Source organism: Aphelocoma coerulescens, chromosome 6 (genome assembly GCF_041296385.1).
Source record: "Aphelocoma coerulescens isolate FSJ_1873_10779 chromosome 6, UR_Acoe_1.0, whole genome shotgun sequence".
NCBI classification, from domain to species: Eukaryota; Metazoa; Chordata; class Aves; order Passeriformes; family Corvidae; genus Aphelocoma; species Aphelocoma coerulescens.
Window position 1 is genome coordinate 12,473,096 of NC_091020.1, and position 16,822 is coordinate 12,489,917.

The 16,822-nt window shown below is 41.0% G+C and overlaps 1 protein-coding gene and 1 long non-coding RNA gene across 8 annotated transcripts in view; one reads left to right on the forward strand and one right to left on the reverse strand.

Moving 5' to 3' along the window:
- Positions 1-16,822, reverse strand: part of LOC138112353 (uncharacterized) — a 144,088-nt gene that overhangs the window by 115,792 nt on the left and 11,474 nt on the right. The window contains exons 3-4 of one of the 7 annotated variants that reach the window (XR_011151713.1): positions 6,177-6,271; positions 5,195-5,530 (exon numbers count right to left, since the gene is read on the reverse strand). The exons of 5 other annotated variants lie outside the window; for them this stretch is intronic. This is a non-coding gene — a long non-coding RNA (uncharacterized lncRNA). Of the gene's footprint in view, positions 1-5,194; positions 5,531-6,176; positions 6,272-10,426; positions 11,526-16,822 lie in introns of those variants that run through there. One more of the 7 variants, XR_011151712.1, reaches the window with a different exon arrangement.
- The window catches only part of ZCCHC24 (zinc finger CCHC-type containing 24), a 108,479-nt gene that overhangs the window by 83,300 nt on the left and 8,357 nt on the right, over positions 1-16,822 (forward strand). Inside the window, exon 3 of the mRNA XM_069019264.1 lies at positions 9,825-9,989. Coding sequence (XP_068875365.1) covers positions 9,825-9,989 — 165 coding nt within the window. The remainder of the gene's footprint in view (positions 1-9,824; positions 9,990-16,822) is intronic.

Sequence of the window (16,822 nt, forward strand, 5' to 3'; positions counted from 1 at the left end):
AGGCACCCCGGCGGCTGAGGGAACGCCGCAGACCTCTGGGGGACTGTCCCTTGCGGGACGCTCTCTCTGGGTCGGTCACGGCTTCCTGGCTCTGAGCCACAGACCCCAACCTGGCCACAATGGGAATAAAATTCTTATTTATTGTAACGTCCTTGTTAATGTCATCCAAGTCCTACAAACAACTGTACCTCAAATGAAAAAGTACCTTAACATGAAGTGGTCATCTCCCCTGATATCCTTCAACACCAACACAACTGTGTTTCTGAAGAACAAGTGAAAGTAGAGGATTCCCAAGCTGACATTTCTTCTTAAGATCACTGACATATTAAAGTCCCTCCCCAAGTACTTCCAGAAAGTGTAGCCCAGCAGATATTTGGCTTGGAGGAAAGCCACAACAGGTCTAGATTTACAAAAGGATAAAGGCACCAAAAGCTATGGCTTGTCATACAGCAGGATTTTACAGTGCCACTCGAGCAGCAGAGAAACCTATCTCCCCTCAGCACCTACAGACCTCTTTAATACAGGCCTTTTCTCTACTCCCCTCTGTAAATCAACACCAAAGTTAGATCAAACTGCACCCAGTATAACATTGAGCTACAGTAGTTCATGAAGAGCAACTACTAAATGTTTTGCAAATTGCCATGTCTGCAGTTAAAGTTCCAATGTAGCTTTCAAACAGTTTAAATAGTAAGGACAACACTATTATTTTGCATGTAGTTGGAAGAGAGAAAAGCCTCAGATTGTCAGCTGTAACACACCAAAGAGCAACACAAGCTCTACAGTCACCCCATAAATCAGAAAATCCTCTGATCCAAATGCTCTTTTGAAAATTTGCTTTGACCAAATAGTGGTGTACCCAGTCTATCCTGGACAGAGTCTTCTCATGCAGCTTCTTTACCTGGACATTTAATAAGGAAAGAAATACCATCACATAATCAACTGGAGATCTGTGGCTTTATCTCAGCATCATAATTTAATCCACATCTTTTCTTCAGGTAGAAACTTTGCATAAACATATCTCAGAATAGCAGTGAAGCAGAAAGCATCCCAGTTGTTGAATTTGGCTCCAAAAGCACCTGCTACTCACTTAGATTTGGAACAGAATTGCCTTCAATGACATCTGTCTGCCTTCCCATCTGTTCTGAACGGTCTCATAACCTATGGGGAGGCAAGGGGTCTATCAGAACTAACTCCACTGCTTTGTAAAGAGCAGATCATAATCCTTAGACCTGTCAGCTTCTCACTAGATCAGTGCCCCACCTGTGCCACATTTGCCCTAGGAGAATTGTGAAATCCACATGAAGGCATCTGAGGTGAACCAATTAAACAAGTCCAAAAATATGAGTCTTGACCTCAGCTTGGAAGAGGTAATGCTTGATTATAGCAAGGGTTTGACCCTCCCTTCTCCAAAACCCTGATTCCAGCTACTAAATAAATATGAACATATTAAATATAGTGTGCTACCAGAGGGGGAGGGAGAGGAGGAGAGTATTGCCATTGTATGGTCTCAAGCAACAGATGAAGAGGGACAAAAGAGTCCAAACATCAGGAAACTATTAAAATGAATACATTCCTAGTTTCTTCATAATTAATTCAGCATGTCCAATTTTGTATCAGACAAGGGAAAGGAAAGATTTTGACCACTTCCTTTTATCTCAAGCTGAAGAATATGATCTTGTAACGCTGAAAAGAAGTGCCTCACTGCATCCCAGCAGGCGAGTGTAATTTTAACTCTTCCACATGCCTAATTTGATATGCAAATCCCTATTTTCTCTATGACATACAATTCTTAAATTACACAGTAAAGACCCAGGCATGCTCCATCCCCACTTTCTAGCCCCACTCCCTTTTTACTTTGTACTGCATTAAACAATACCTTGAAAACAGTTTTCACTATGCAACTTCCTAAGTGAATTTTTTTCAGTATGCTTGCTTTGTTGCACAGGTTAACATGCAGTTCAAATTTTAATGGTTACCCTTCACATGCATGAGGACCTATTCTTGAAACTTTAGGTTCTGGGTTAGACGGAGTTATGCAATATTTTCAAAAGATTCATTAGGCAGCTATTTATATGCTCAAGTAATTTCGTTGTTTTCACGGTCCTACGGGAATAAGCATATTAGAGCTGTGATTGGCTGCAAGCATAGACAGCCCTTTTGGGAGCTCTTTCATGGTCATTCAACAAGCAAAGAGTAGCATGTGCAGGTAAAATAAATCCTTGAAGTACAGTTCACCAAGATAATTGCAGCTTTCCTTAACAGAAGATTTGGATTGGGTTGGCAGAGTTTTGTGGCTCTGAAGATCTACCAAACACATCAAACGTTTGGTCGCTGCCTGTTGCCCTGTATATAACACATGATATACTAAATATATAAGCATACCTGGAAAATTCATGTGAACATTCAGGAAAAGCAGAAGTATATCTGAGATTAGTTAGAATTGTGAATGCAAGAGGAGTTTACCCTTCTATTAAGGCTCTACTACAGGGAGAATAGGTTTCTGTGCAGTACAATATGCACTCAAATGTTCTTCTATGGAAAGGATTGACTGAAAAAAATTTTGAGTGTTATTTGCTTGGTTTTTTCATAATAGCACTTAACCTAAGTGAGATGAAATTCAAGGTTCCACTATGCTACACAAGCTACATTACTATAGGTAGCCCAAAGTGATTTATACAGTGCCATAAGAAGCGCAGAAGTGGCAGGAAACAGCAAAAGGACCTTTCCCCTCTACAAATGAAGAGCTGAGGTACAATCTGACCACAGAGAAAACCTCTTAGGGCTCTATACTCAGTCCAGGTGCTGGAAGTCCAACACCAGTCCCATGTTACCATTCTACCAGATACTTTTGTCTTCTACTGTTTGCTTGCATCAATATGTTCAAGTCCTTTTTTATCTGGAGAGAGGCCTGTGGCAGCAGCATGCTACTCATGAATAGATTTGTTTACTCAGAGTGGATGGTACTGAGCATTTACACGTTTCCTGTCTCTAGACTGGCTGTGGAATGATGACTAGGACTGGCAAAGAAAACCCATACTTACCAGCTTCTCAGACCATTCAGCGCTGAGTAATTGACACATCAGATAATTGCAGCATCGCCAATTAGCAACTATTCTGCTTCAAACTACTTAGCATAGTAATGATATCATATCTTTGACCTGGGGGTGGTTCTAATGATCAGCTCAAATAGCCATTTTATAGCAGAAGAAATGCCTTTGCTCCTAACAGCATGGCTAGGAGTCTGAAAAATCTGCAAAACCAGATTCTAGACTTAGATCAACATGTCCATGACAACTATGCCTATTGATTTAGTCATCATCAGAAACCATACACGTGTTATTAGTAACAAGTACTGCTAAATCTTACTCTTAGTTTACCTTTGTGGAAACTAGATCAAAATCACAGTTAACATACACAACACAGTTGACAACACTGGTTTTTCAAAGCAGCCAAGAGATATACACAAAATATCAAACATAAAATTGGGCTTCTGCCGTATCAAAATTTACCTGTAAAATTTCATTGACACAGCTTAGTCAATATACTTTTAAATGTTTCCCAAAGATTAAGACCAGGGGACTGAAAATGTTTGTAACAGCAGAAATAGGGTATTTCTTCAAGAAAAATAAGAGAAACAATGCTGTTTTGTATTGCACAGACTTGCCTGTTTTGTTTAATGGTCTGCTCCTGGAAAATTGAGTTCCATTCTGAATCACCCTACTAGAAAGATACTGACAGCAGGCCCAAGAAAGTAGAGGACTATATTTACACTCAGTACTGGTACATGTATAAAGGTGAAAGGTAGGGGAAAGGAGCAAATTTCTGTATAAACTTGCCTGTGAAATTGTTGTCCACATAAGGTGACAGAATAAACTACTTGCAAGAGAGCACAGCATATGATACCCTCAGAGCAACAAGCAGATGTACAGAGAGCCTAATCAGTCATACCTACTTCTAATTTTATTTTTCTTTCAGAGGCCAAGTACCAGCTCCAGCAATTCATTGTCTCCTTTTCCCCAGCCCAATAAACTGATGGGGAGCAGGAGGGCTACGATACACATGCTGCCCTAGAGAAAGTGTGCTGAGAAATACTACCAACTTTATCAGAGGCCTGACTATAACAGCTTCATTATTTGGGACCCCAGTACAAAGCCACCTTCTACCTTGATCATATTTTAAGAGCAGCAGTGGTACACGTGTGATAAAAGGTTTCAAATCAACAACAACCGATGAGCTCTAACAGCCATCAAAAACATGTCTGTTTCTATGGATGCAGAGGTGGGAAAACCATTCAGCAGACTCCCCAGTCAGAGGTTGAAGTTGCCCTAAGCCACACCACGGACAAGTCTAAGAAAATCCCAGTCAAGTAAAACACGCACTGGCCTCCTCTTTTAAGCTACATGAACAAGTTTAAGTTTTCTTTATTTTTCAGCCATGTCTTGCTCAGGTATAATTTTATCTATCATAAATCTTTAATCTGAAATATCCAATACACCTAGAAATTCCATAATGCCTATCATACAGCAAAACAAATAGAACTTTCTATTTAAATAGTAATGCTGTAATGAAGATCCTACTTTCTGACCATTATGTGCTTTTTCCCTTAACAGACTTGTATCAAGTAAGACTTCTCATCATGTCCCTAACACACAAATTAAACTAGCAACAAAGCCGAAAAAAGCATTAGTTTGGTTTCTGTATCCCTTAGATGCTCTTTCTATATTGCATGTACGAATTAAAGGTGTAGTGACTGCTGATTTAAATCAATACCTCAGAAGTCTTCAGTGTCAGACATTATCAGTGTCATGCATGAGCAACATGGACTACACGCAGCAATGAGCAATAGACCAGCTACGTTAAAGTTCATTTCCTAAACACAACTTATCTACCTACATATTCTGTTGATACTCAGATTTATATGCACACAAAAGTGAGGAAGGACAAAGTAAAAAAAAAGTTGACCAATCCAGAGTTTCCCTTTCATATGCCATTTCAGCAGTAGTGTGCAAGTGTGTCCTCATTCTCTACACAGTATACACAGAGCTGAGAAAGGTGAGAGCACTTCTGTGAATATCCCAACACTCTGCAACTTGCTGCAGAGTCAGGACTAGAATACCACAACACCCACTGCACCAAATCAGTCCTTATACTTTCTTTTTCATTTTGTAATTGCACCTTTTGAGTCTATGTTATCATAATATCTTTATTAAAACCATGCACACACAGTAGTACACAATAAGAGTGCTAGGGCATTTTTAATGCCATCTCCCAGTTGTGTTGACTTTCAGTTCAGAGTGTCAGAGGGTTCACATTTCAAAATACAGCTCTGACCCTCCCACTCCCACAAACCACTTGGGAGCTGCTCAGTGCATCAAGCTGTTTGCTGTTACTCTTTTCTCTTCGTTTGATGAAGCATGTTTACAAGCAGATCCTCATAGAGTTCTTCTATGAAGGGGATCCACCTACCAATGTTATGCTGATTTCATCTTTTCCTGTGCTGTACAGAGCCCTTTCACCTGTATAAAACAAACTTGGGGGGAGATGAGGGGAAGAAAAGCGTTAAATTGTGCCTCTGCATTTGCTTTGCGGAAACTCAGCCTCATGTTGTTTATAATGAATCTAGTTTTGAGCAGGGCATGTTGGGGGAGGGGGGCATGTTTTGTTTTTGCTGAGTCTGCAAACTGATACTTTGAGGGAATTGTTTAGGGAAAGCAGAGAGTCCTTTATTATGTACGTCATTGCTAAGTGATTTGGCAGATCCCTCTGTGAGATGCACTTTCTGATAGGTTGAGAGAGAGCTGGACTGGCCAGTTACCAGCAGAAAAGCTCAACTCAAACACTTTTAAAATCTTATGATGGCAAGTTTGTGGTTTTGGCTCAAGAAAGAACGAGGATGAAAAATAGACAGCTGGGTGTCAGTGAGGGGTGGAATCTTGAGGTAATTTTTGTTACTGTGCCACACAAAATTCACTGGCTTTGTACATTGTTTATCCAGCTAAGGCAAACACACACACTGACTAGCTACACCTGCAAAGGTGCTTGTCCAAAGTCAAAACATCACAAAGGATCCATTCCCTAATACCTAGATCTTGACATTGAGACATACGTCAAGTAATCGCTATCTTCTGGTCCTTGTAGAAAAATCTGTTTGGTTTTGATCCTCCCCAAAGGCCTACCTGTCCAGGATGCTGTAAATCCTTGAAACAGCTGAATGAAGACACATCAAGTTTTTGCAGCCAAGGATAGAAACCAGGCCAAAGACTACCTGGGCCTACAGGCAAGGGGACAGTGTATGTTAATATGGTAACAACAAAATATTGTGCCATTATGAATAGAAGCATAACTTTGCCAGATTAACTCCAGACATAAATGAATCTATCTGCAGAAAGAGTAAGAAGAGAATGCTCAGTACAGGAATTGCAGGACCTAAACACCAACCACAGCCTATTATTAACCACCACTCAAATGGAGCTGGGGTGGGGAGAGAATAGGAGGCCTATGGTTCAAACAAGATAAATCCCACACTCTGTAAAGTAAGGGTTTTTAGGTTAATACTGAATGATAAAATGTGTCTTCTTGCTCTTTTTTGGCACTTAGTTAAAGAAGAACCTCTGGTGAAAATAGTTCTTGCCCTCCAGCTGAATGAGCACTGAGATACCTCTGTTGCACAGTGACTGGGTGCTCGAGCACCCTGTGGGCAGGGCTGGCTGCTTCTGTGCCAAGAAGCAGGTTGTTTCTTGGAAATGTTTATGCAATTCAGCTGTGCTCTCCTGCTGGAGCCAGACACTTTAAATTAAAAAAAAAAAACAAACCCCAAACCCAACAACAACAAAAAAACCCCCAACAACAAACAAACCAAAACACTCAGCCTCAGATCTCTCAGGCCGTTGGTGTGTCTCACTCAGGTTTCGCCTTCTACCAAATACTGTCAGATATCTGTTTTGTTTGGTTCTGCAGGGTGGAGGGAGTTGGAGGGTTGCCTTCACTGCTGTCAGTGGTTCCTAATGATGTTTCTCACTAGAGAAAATGAGCTTGCTTGTTTGTGAATCCAAATTCCCTGTGGGGCACAGTTTGGGAAACTGAAGATATGGGAAGGAAAAGAATATCTGTTAAGGCAATGCATAAACATCCATAAAGCAGAATAGCAAAACACCTACAGAGAATGTTGTAACTTTGCCAGCAAACTAATTAGTCACTGACTGAGGAGGGAGCTGTGACAGTCAAAAAGTTAAAATAAAAATAAATCAAAAGTTTAGTCTAGCAATTATAACAGGAAACTACCAACAGAGTCAGGGCTCCTACATTATTTTCCTGGTTCTGCTTCCGATTAAACGAGAAAGTTGGAGAAGCCAGATTTTAAAAGTAGCTTCAAATTTGGAAAGTCTCCATTTCTGATGCCTAGCTGGACACACAGAGGACTCCACAGACCAGCATCCTCAGTGCCCCCTGTGCATTTGTGAGGGCAGAGTATTTCAGGGCGTTGGTGTCTCTGAAGTCACCTCTGTGACCTGGACAAACCCACAGTCACTGGCCGACCCAGTGGCCATCTCTGAACGTTTCCCATCTGGGAATTGTGGCTGGCACAACATATTGCTGTGGGAGTCTGATGTTTAAATGTTCTTTATGGCTGACATAACATATTGCTGTGGGAGTGTTATGTTTAAATACTCTTTGTAAACATTTATAAGACTTCCAAGACACACTCTGTCTCCAAAATCAGTGCTATTACTTTTAGAAATAGTGAATCCTGTGACCTGCACATTTTCTGAAAGGACTGCTGCTTGGTAGGGGCATTGAGCTGCATTTGCAAGTCTGGCTGCAGGAGGAGTTTAAGTAGAGGGTGACTTAATCAGAGAATCAAAAATAATTTGTGATGCCTCAGGAGGACAGGGAAGGTGTCTCAATCACAGGAGCTCTCTGGACACAGGGTTCCTATTCAATTCCATGAGAATTTCTAAGTGAAGAGAGCATGTGGCTCCTTCTTACACTGAGTTGTGCTACAAACTCCTCAGAGGCAGAACCAAATCAAGTACCCAGAATAAGGATGTCTCCATAAATTGACATTTTCCTGCACTACATTCAGTTGTGATCTCTCATCCTTATCAAGAGATACCATGGGTCAGAGAGCTACACTCCAGGTGCCTGCCAGCACTCATTTAGTTGTGGAAGTCAATGTTTCTCACTATACCAATGCACTTTTTTTTCTTCTGTGCAATACTACTCTAAATATGTTGTCCTGGTCAGCTTCATCTTTGCCACGAGCCAGAATATTTACAGTGGTTTGTCAGAAGCAAATTATTATAAATGTTTGTCTATTTGTAATGGAGGTTGCTACTGATCTTATAAAGAATATTGCTATGCTAGGAATAAGCATAAAAAACCCCAGAGAATGTTGTTTATTGACACTACAGAAAGAAAAAAAGGCTGGAGTAGGTTTGGTGTCCCCTGCTATTCCACCCACAGCATGTGGGGGAGAGCGCACTCGATGTTCCTTTCCCTCTTGCTCCCACATTCAACCCAGGAGGTAACACAGTGTTCACCATCTCCATCAGCCACTGGAGCCTGAGTCTCAGAGCTCCTGCCAAGCTCAGGTCTTCTGCCAACCACCTGCTTTTGCAACCCATGTTTTCACATAGAAAGCGATTTGGACCTACACACTGAGAAATCGCACAAGCTCCCAAAACAAAAACAAATCCCTTCCCAGAATGATGGCTCATTTCACTTCTGTAAACTTTATCCAGAAGCCTTAAAAAAGAAAAGCTGCTTAGGCCTGACGTGGAAGTAAGTGACAAAGAACCCTTTGATAGGTGATCACACCATATTCTGCCACTATACAATATAAGCAAAGTATCTCCCTCTAGGCAGCAACAAACTAAACACAGTGAATACAAGGACAGTGTTTCAACACCTGGTAGGGACTCTGGGAAAATGGCTTCATCTTTACAGCTATCCTAGCACAGCTGGATGCAATACCCTCATCTTCACATACCTTACCATATTTTGTAAAGTTTTAGTGAGTGAAGGTATGTACAAAAAATAAACCTGGTATTTGCATACAGTCATTGTCAACTCTACTGGCTTCCCTACATAGAAGGCTTTCTTTAAGGGACATTTACCATTCAGACATCACAACACACCATTTGAGAACTCTTCACTGTTTCCTTCAAAAGGTAGAAGTCAGTGAAACAATTTACCAAGAGCAAGAAGCCAGATAAAGTTATTGTTTCCACTAGTCAGAATGTCTTTCCTCCATACTCAATCCCAGTTTGTGCCCTCCCATATGGTAATACTAATCTAATATCACTGAATAATGAATACTAATGAAGTGCCAATATTTAATTGTTTAGAGGCTGTAAAAAGCAGAATTATTAAAACTCTTCTCAATTACAGGTTTTAGTGAAAAATTGATTGGATTTCTTAACTGGAATTTCTAGTTAAAAGTAGTCCTTTATTAATAATGAGCTACTCCTCCTAACGCTATATATATTGCTAGCAATATGTACTCAGCTGAGATGGTTTTATCATAACAAAACTAATATTAAAGCTACTTATTCAAAAAGTGAAGAGGTACATTTCTAAATACTCAGTATCACTAACAAGTATTACAAGTTTTCTTGAACTTTTGAATACTTTTTACAGAAACAACTCTCAGAACTGTTAAACTCTAGCTTCAACATATGAACTCTTCATTAAGGGGATATGACCTTCATGCATGCTCCAGTATCTTCTGCCCAAAGTTTCCTAATTAAAAAAACCTTTTCTACTACACACACACACACACACACATTTTCAGTCATTCATTGCTACTTCCCTTTGTTTTGTAGGCTCGTCCAAAAGGAGAAGGCCTGACACCATACCAGGGCAAGAAGCGCTGCTTTGGTGAATATAAGTGCCCCAAATGCAAGAGAAAATGGATGAGTGGAAACTCCTGGGCTAACATGGGACAAGAATGTATCAAGTGCCACATTAATGTTTATCCTCACAAACAGGTAGGAGAAGTGCAGACCTGATGGCAACAGGCTTGAAACTAGGAACGCTCTTGACTTTGTAAAGCACGAGTAAGACTTAAACAGAACTTGACATGGGCTACAACACACCACAGTGAATGGTTTCCCAGATGAGCTGTCTCAGTCCTGGAAGTCTGGACAGGTGTCATCAGAGTTGCAAAATTTGAATGTTCTGTCTTTCATTATAAATACCTCAAACTCAAAATCTTCACCTGCCTTTCTTACAGAAACAGACTGTGAGGGTTTTTAATCTGAGATAGAGTAAAAAAAGTTCAGCAACAGCAAGAGGCCTTCTAGTTCTTATGATTCTCTTCATATTTACACCAATTTATTGTTTCATTCCACTGGTGTCAGCAGAGTTATTTCCCATGTGTGCTGCTTTTTTCACCTCTTGGATTTGCTCAAGGGGCTATCGCTACTTACAAAGAGTAGTGATAAAGTAGAACAACACTAAGATGACTCCTGCCTACAAAATTCCTTGGTTAATGACACTAACTTGAGACAATCTCAAAGCTTCCAAGGTCTCTTGTTCCTTACCCCTGTTTAGACAGCTTGTCTAAAAGATCCAAAATCCAGGCTGAGTCACTTACCACATGCATGGAAGTACAGTCCTGAGGGTGAGAGAAATTACAAGACCATTGAAAGCACAAGACCATTTATAGCACAAATTTATAAATATTTATCTTGTTCTTCAAAATTCTTTCCATAATTTATGTTGATGTTCAAAGGGTCAAGAAATCATTCAAGAGGTATCTCATCCATACTGTACAGGAGGCATAATAGACTTAGACATGTACATTTTTGTAGTAAAATTTTGCAAGTAGTGCACTGTGCAGAGTTGCCCCTCGTGGCAGAGCTAGAGGAGTGCAATCTGCACAGCAGTACTAAAGTCACAGACACACTGTGGGAGGGTTGCAATCTACAGTGCTTCCGTAAGCTGTGCTTGCCACCGAGCCACGAACACAGTACTTTCTGGGGAACAATCACTGCATATGCAGTGCAGCTTTCCACAGTCAACCCCTATCACTGTTTCCATGCTATTCCCTAAGGGCACCATAACTCATGGATGTGGAAGAGCATGTCTATCCCTGTGTTCATGTCCCAGCAGCAGGTATTGCAGTTACTTGACATTTTCAAGGCAGGAGTGTGTTTCAGCTCGGCTTCCTGATGTAAATAACTTGCAACCAGTCACTAGTGCTCTTCCCCAAAATGTGAACTTCAAACCTTGAGCTGAAAGATTCTACAGTTGTCACTGCCTCACCTCCATCTGCTTCTCAGTGTTGTTACCATTGTCATACTTTCTAGTCCTTTTCATTCTTTCAGAGGTGTCTTGTGCTGCTTCTGATTAAGTACAACAGCAACAGGCACACAGTGAAGGGACCAGCATCAGTTCATGCACAGAGCCAGCAGAAGAAGAGAGTAACAGCCTTGCAGGAGGTCTGTGGTGCTTCTTGACACAGCTCCCTGTCTGCTATCCCATAGTGGTTTTTGTCCAAGCATCCAGTGCCACACCAGACTCTGTAAATATTTATCAATCTTTATCAGTGGGGAGCTATTTTGCACTACTTTGGGAAATATGTTACACCCAGTCACCAGTACTCTTATACTAAGAACTGTATTTTGTAGAAGCACAGTGAAAGATTTTATTAAAAGTCCAATATTTCTGCTTTGAGAGTTATAGCACAAAAAAGTCTTGTGCACATAAGATGGTTTTAGTATTTTTTTAAACAGCACTGCTATACCACTTAGTTTTCTAGATATACTTCCTATTTATTCTTTAGATTATTTTGTTGATACCTACCATAGCAGAGGCCTCATTCATGTTTGATTTCCTATGCACTTCTAGAAGTTTTTAAGCCCCCACTTCTCTCTCTGTAGATGCCCTCAGTTAATTATGTGCTCCTTCTGCATTTATTATATGGTATCTCAGAGTATTTGCATTCTCATCTGAATCTTCCATTGGACAGGTTTTCCAACCTAAATAATGTCTTTATTATTTATTATGTATTTATTATATATTTATTATCATGTGTGTCTTTACACACCATGATTCTCTTGTGTCATTCTAACTCCATTAAAAGAAAAAAGTAAGTGTTGCAGGGAACAAATAGATGCTTCAAAACAGCAAAGTCACCACAATATGTGACATGATCATAGTACCAATAATCAATAAATGTATTTTTTTCTCCAGTTTAACAAAACCAGATGAACTGGAGAAGTCTGACCTCCTTTCAAGATCAGACAGTATTTACTCCAAGTGAAATAAATGATTTCTACTTTCAAGCAATCTTGTCAATATTTCTCTTCAGCAATGTGCTGGAATTCATCATCTCCTATTCTTACTCCTTGCCCTACTGTTTGGTAAACATATAATTGTAACCGAACAATTAGGTAAACCTAATTGTAACCTAAGGAAAAAAGATATCCTGGAACATTATTTAAAAAAATAATGGTCATTTTATCAGCAGATGAAAATCACTGCTGGTCCCTCAGCATGAAGTAACCTTTTATCAAGTTACAAGAGCTTCCAAAACTATAAAAACTGTAAACATTTCAGCCCATGTCTAAAACAGTCAGGGACCACATTTCCCTGGTTGAGGGCATATTACAGAAAGTTTCCATTCACCATAGTATATACATAATGAAAACTCACACCAGGTCCAGTGAATGCCCCCGTTCCACACGTGGTCCTAAGCAGTGGAGGACACTTACAGAAAGGTGTGTGTGTGTACACAGACAGGACACAGCAATCACCTCCAAGGATACTTTCCCATCCTCTTGTATGGCCCAGTGAATATCTCTGCATTCTCCCCGTTTGTCACCAAAGAGATCAAACCTTGCAGAGTCTATTAGCTAGCTGAAATCCAACCACATGGGCCACCAAGCCTTGCTGTGTCATCCTCACTGTTAGAGAGTAGGATGCTTGTTCCCAATTTAGGACACAAACAAATTTGAAAACCTCATTTTAGGATTGCTTGATATTCATTGCAGTGAATTAGGAGTTTCTTCTCAATTGCCAGGCTTGCCCTTTTCTCCCATCCTCGTCTCCATACCTGTATTTCATCTTCCCCAGCTGCTTTCCCAAATTCATGGACTTCCCAGTACAGTAGGGTTTGTCCATGTCTCACAAGGGATAGTTTGGTGCTGAAGTACTCCCACGTAACCGGCTCAGGCAATAATATCAGAGTACTGAAGATAACAATCTCCACCCTGGATAGCTCTGGGGTAGCCATTCAAGCACATATGTTGGCTCTGTGAATGGCTTGTGCAGCTATGCTCAAATCTTGATTTCCTATGCATACCTTTCTTTAGTGAGTCCCTGGAGAGGAGAGTATCCACACTTTCCTGCCACCTGCTCATTGTTCCTGGAGGCTCGTTTCACTCCAGGAAACTATCCTTGGCCAATTCCCCACAAGGCATGTCTCAATTCAGCCCTGTGCTCTCAGTCCACATGGTCTATCTGTGAGAATGAGCTTTTAATCTCTCTGGGGCAGGAAAAGTCTTCTCAGCACTTTTACAGCTGTGTATATACTTCAGAGTGCTCTATAAATACAGCTCTAAATCTCTGTATTTAAAAGAGAAGGTGGAGCATGTATTACAAGAAATAACACAAGGGCCTGACAGGAAGGCTGCTGCCATTCATTCCCCAGTTCATCCACCGAGTAGGGAATCAGGTGGCTGTCACACCTGAGATGCGAAACTGCTCCTCAAGCAAGCTTTGCTTAATTGCTCCACTGTGTTCCTCCTTTTGCATTTTCATCACTCCCTCAAGTGACAAACCTTCCCATGGGAGTGCTTACAGGAGTGCACAGAACAGTTGGCAAAAGCCATAGGCCCCATTGAGCCCAAGCCTTACTGAAGGCTAAAGAACTACCCTGACAGAGCTGCTCTATGGCAATTTCAAAAGTAGTTTCTCGGGTAGTTACTTTAGCTACTCTAAACATAAACAGAAATCTCAGACAAGACTTAAATCTGTCTTATTCTTCCAAGGAATTTGGATTTTGCAGTTGTTTGTGCTCCTTCTTACCCTGCTCCAGCAGCGGAGCCAGTCCTTACAGTCATTCACCAGCATTCTTGGCAGTGTGACAGCCCAGATGCCAAGCTCTGAATTCTCATTTTCTTCCCCTGCCTACTATAGCAGCAACATCTGCGCCCGTGGTTACTTCCTGGCTGGCCTCTTATCAAGGCTTCTTCTCCGACTTTGTGGCTAACGCCAGTGCTGTTTGTGATGACAGCTGTTGCACTGGTGCAGAACCAGCCATCTGGTGACTGACTTGTCCTCTTGGACACTGTTTTCTTCCAGCTGCCAGGAATTTACTGTTGGACTGGAAGTAATTTGGTATGTAAATACATACTTCATGATACTCAAGTTATTACTTTCATGGGCAGTTCAGTGGTCTCATCATAATTCCCATATCTGAGTGCAACCACAGCCACCTCTCTTCCCTTAGTATGGGGAGGGGTGGGTATGATCACTCAAGCCCAATAAACTTTTCAACAGTTTCAAGCCTACAAATATTATCTTTTGACTCTTTAGATTTAATAAACCCTCCCCAGGATGCCCATACTTGTGTACTCAAGCTCTGGGAATACAGTTCACCCCAGACTGCTGCTTTTCTGAACTCTAAAAAGAGATTTTCACCATTTACCTCATGCTGTTATCATTCATTCCTAGCTGGCCTGTCCCAGAGGCATGCTGCTGACAGAGGCTGCTTGCTCTCTCTAAGCATCCTGCCTCTGATCTGCAGCCTTCTTATCACTGCCTCTTGGATTCACAGCGACAGCCCAGGCCTTGTTAATGTCCCTCTTCCCCCAGGCAGATAGAAAAGCAGAGGGTCTGCTGCTCAAGAATGTACATTGCATTTAATCTTTTCTTCCCCAGTGCCTATTTTTTTTATTGGACTAAAAATTTACAAATTCACGATAGCATGTGTTTCTTGAGGGAAGCATGGCTCCTTAAGACTGTTAACCTAACAATTATCCTGCCAGCAGTAGCTACAGAATCTATTCACATTCCTAATCGGACATTTAAACATCTCATTTTCTGAATTAAGACTTGATGTAAATGAGTCCAGAAAATTATTTTTAACTGTTTTCTCTCATTTGAATTCTGATGTGATCCTCTATCCATCAGTGGTGCAATTAAATTGTTCCATTCTACAGCAGAAAAAACATCCGTCTTCTAAATACAAACAGAAGAAGGCACATTATTCCATTCTACATCTTAGTGGAAGCAATTTCCCTCAAGATGTCCTAGTGATGCTTTCTTTAACACCTTACACTTCATAAGGGTGAGCTTTTTTGTTTGAAGGGTTTGGGGTTTCAGCTGACTGTTGGGGAATGCAGAGGTCACTTAGTACATGTAGATTGGGACAGCAATAATTCACAATCAAAAGTTAATTTGCAGGTCAGGGATTGATATATAAATTTAAATTTATTTCAGCTTCATTCCCCTGAGGCAATAGCTTTATTCACCACCACCAAATGCTTTCCTGGTGGAGCTGCACAAGATTACTTCCACCCTGCACTACCAGGAGAAAATTAAAGAAAGATGCATGAAAGTGAAATCCGGAAGAATACAATTGTGGATGCTTCCTTTAAAAAAAAAAGAAAAGGAAAAAGACAACAAAATTGAACTATTACAGTTAAACTCTCAATTTAATGGAAAAATAGGATACCTTTCCCCTGAGGAACATAGCAGGATTTGCTATTGTTCTACAAGTCCCATTTCACCTCTTTCTAAGGAAAGGAACTAACTTTTCAGCCCCCTGCCCCCTTTTCCACATGCATGGCTGAGTCCTCAGCAGCAGTACAGAGCTCTTGCAGCCTCCTCAGTTACTGGTGTCTCCTACAGAATTCAGGCAGTCCCCAGAGCTAACACAGCGTGCAACAGCCCAACCATCCACATCCCTCTTGTGCTAGTGTCCTCCTTCCCCTCTGCATCCACCGCAGCAGAGCTGAGGAGAATTGCCCAGCCTGTGCCAAGGAGTCCAGCCTTGATGGACACACAGCTCTTTGACTAACACCCTACATTTTAGCATGGTATAAGAAAGGTTCCAAGAGTGTGAGGTTATTACTTTTAGGTTCTCCTCAATTAGTAACAGCAGGACAAGAACACTTGCTACTCAGGGTGATGGAAGGGTTCTTTTTTGCCTTTACAAGAAATCCATGAAGAGAAAATGGCAAATGGAGATAAGCTGGGATTTCATTTTATGCAAAAGTTGGGTTAAAGTGGTTTTGAGACAAACCACACAAGCACACTACCAATTTCAAAGCCTCAGCCCTCCAACGCCTCACCAGAAATGCAGTCTGGGCTCTGCACGGCTTCGTTCATTACAGCTGGCCCTTGGCAACCTGCTTTCCTGCATTTGTAACCCCTCTCTCCCCAGCCTGTGTGGTAACACACTGGTAACAATAACATTTCTGAAACCAAAATGCTTTGCAGGCCAAAAAGCTGAGCTCAATCAACGCTGGGGGAAAGCAAACCACAGAGAGCTATTGTTTCTGAAAACCATCCAAAAACTCTTGGCACTTCAAGGCATTCCCAATGTCCTTTGCACTATTTCCAGGAAAAATGATTCCCAAGGCCTTGCATATTAAAAAAAAAAAAAAAAAAAAAATCTGGCTTATATCAATAAACATGATAACTGCTGTATTTTTCTCTTTAATCAGAGCACAGCTAGCATGTAGAAGCAATCAGAGCTGAGTCAAATAGCCTGTTTTAAGTGTAGCATTTCAAAACTCTCATTTGCTGTTGAAGAGTGTAAATTAACCCCTGTGACTCCAGAACCTGGGCTTCATCATTGTGTATCTAT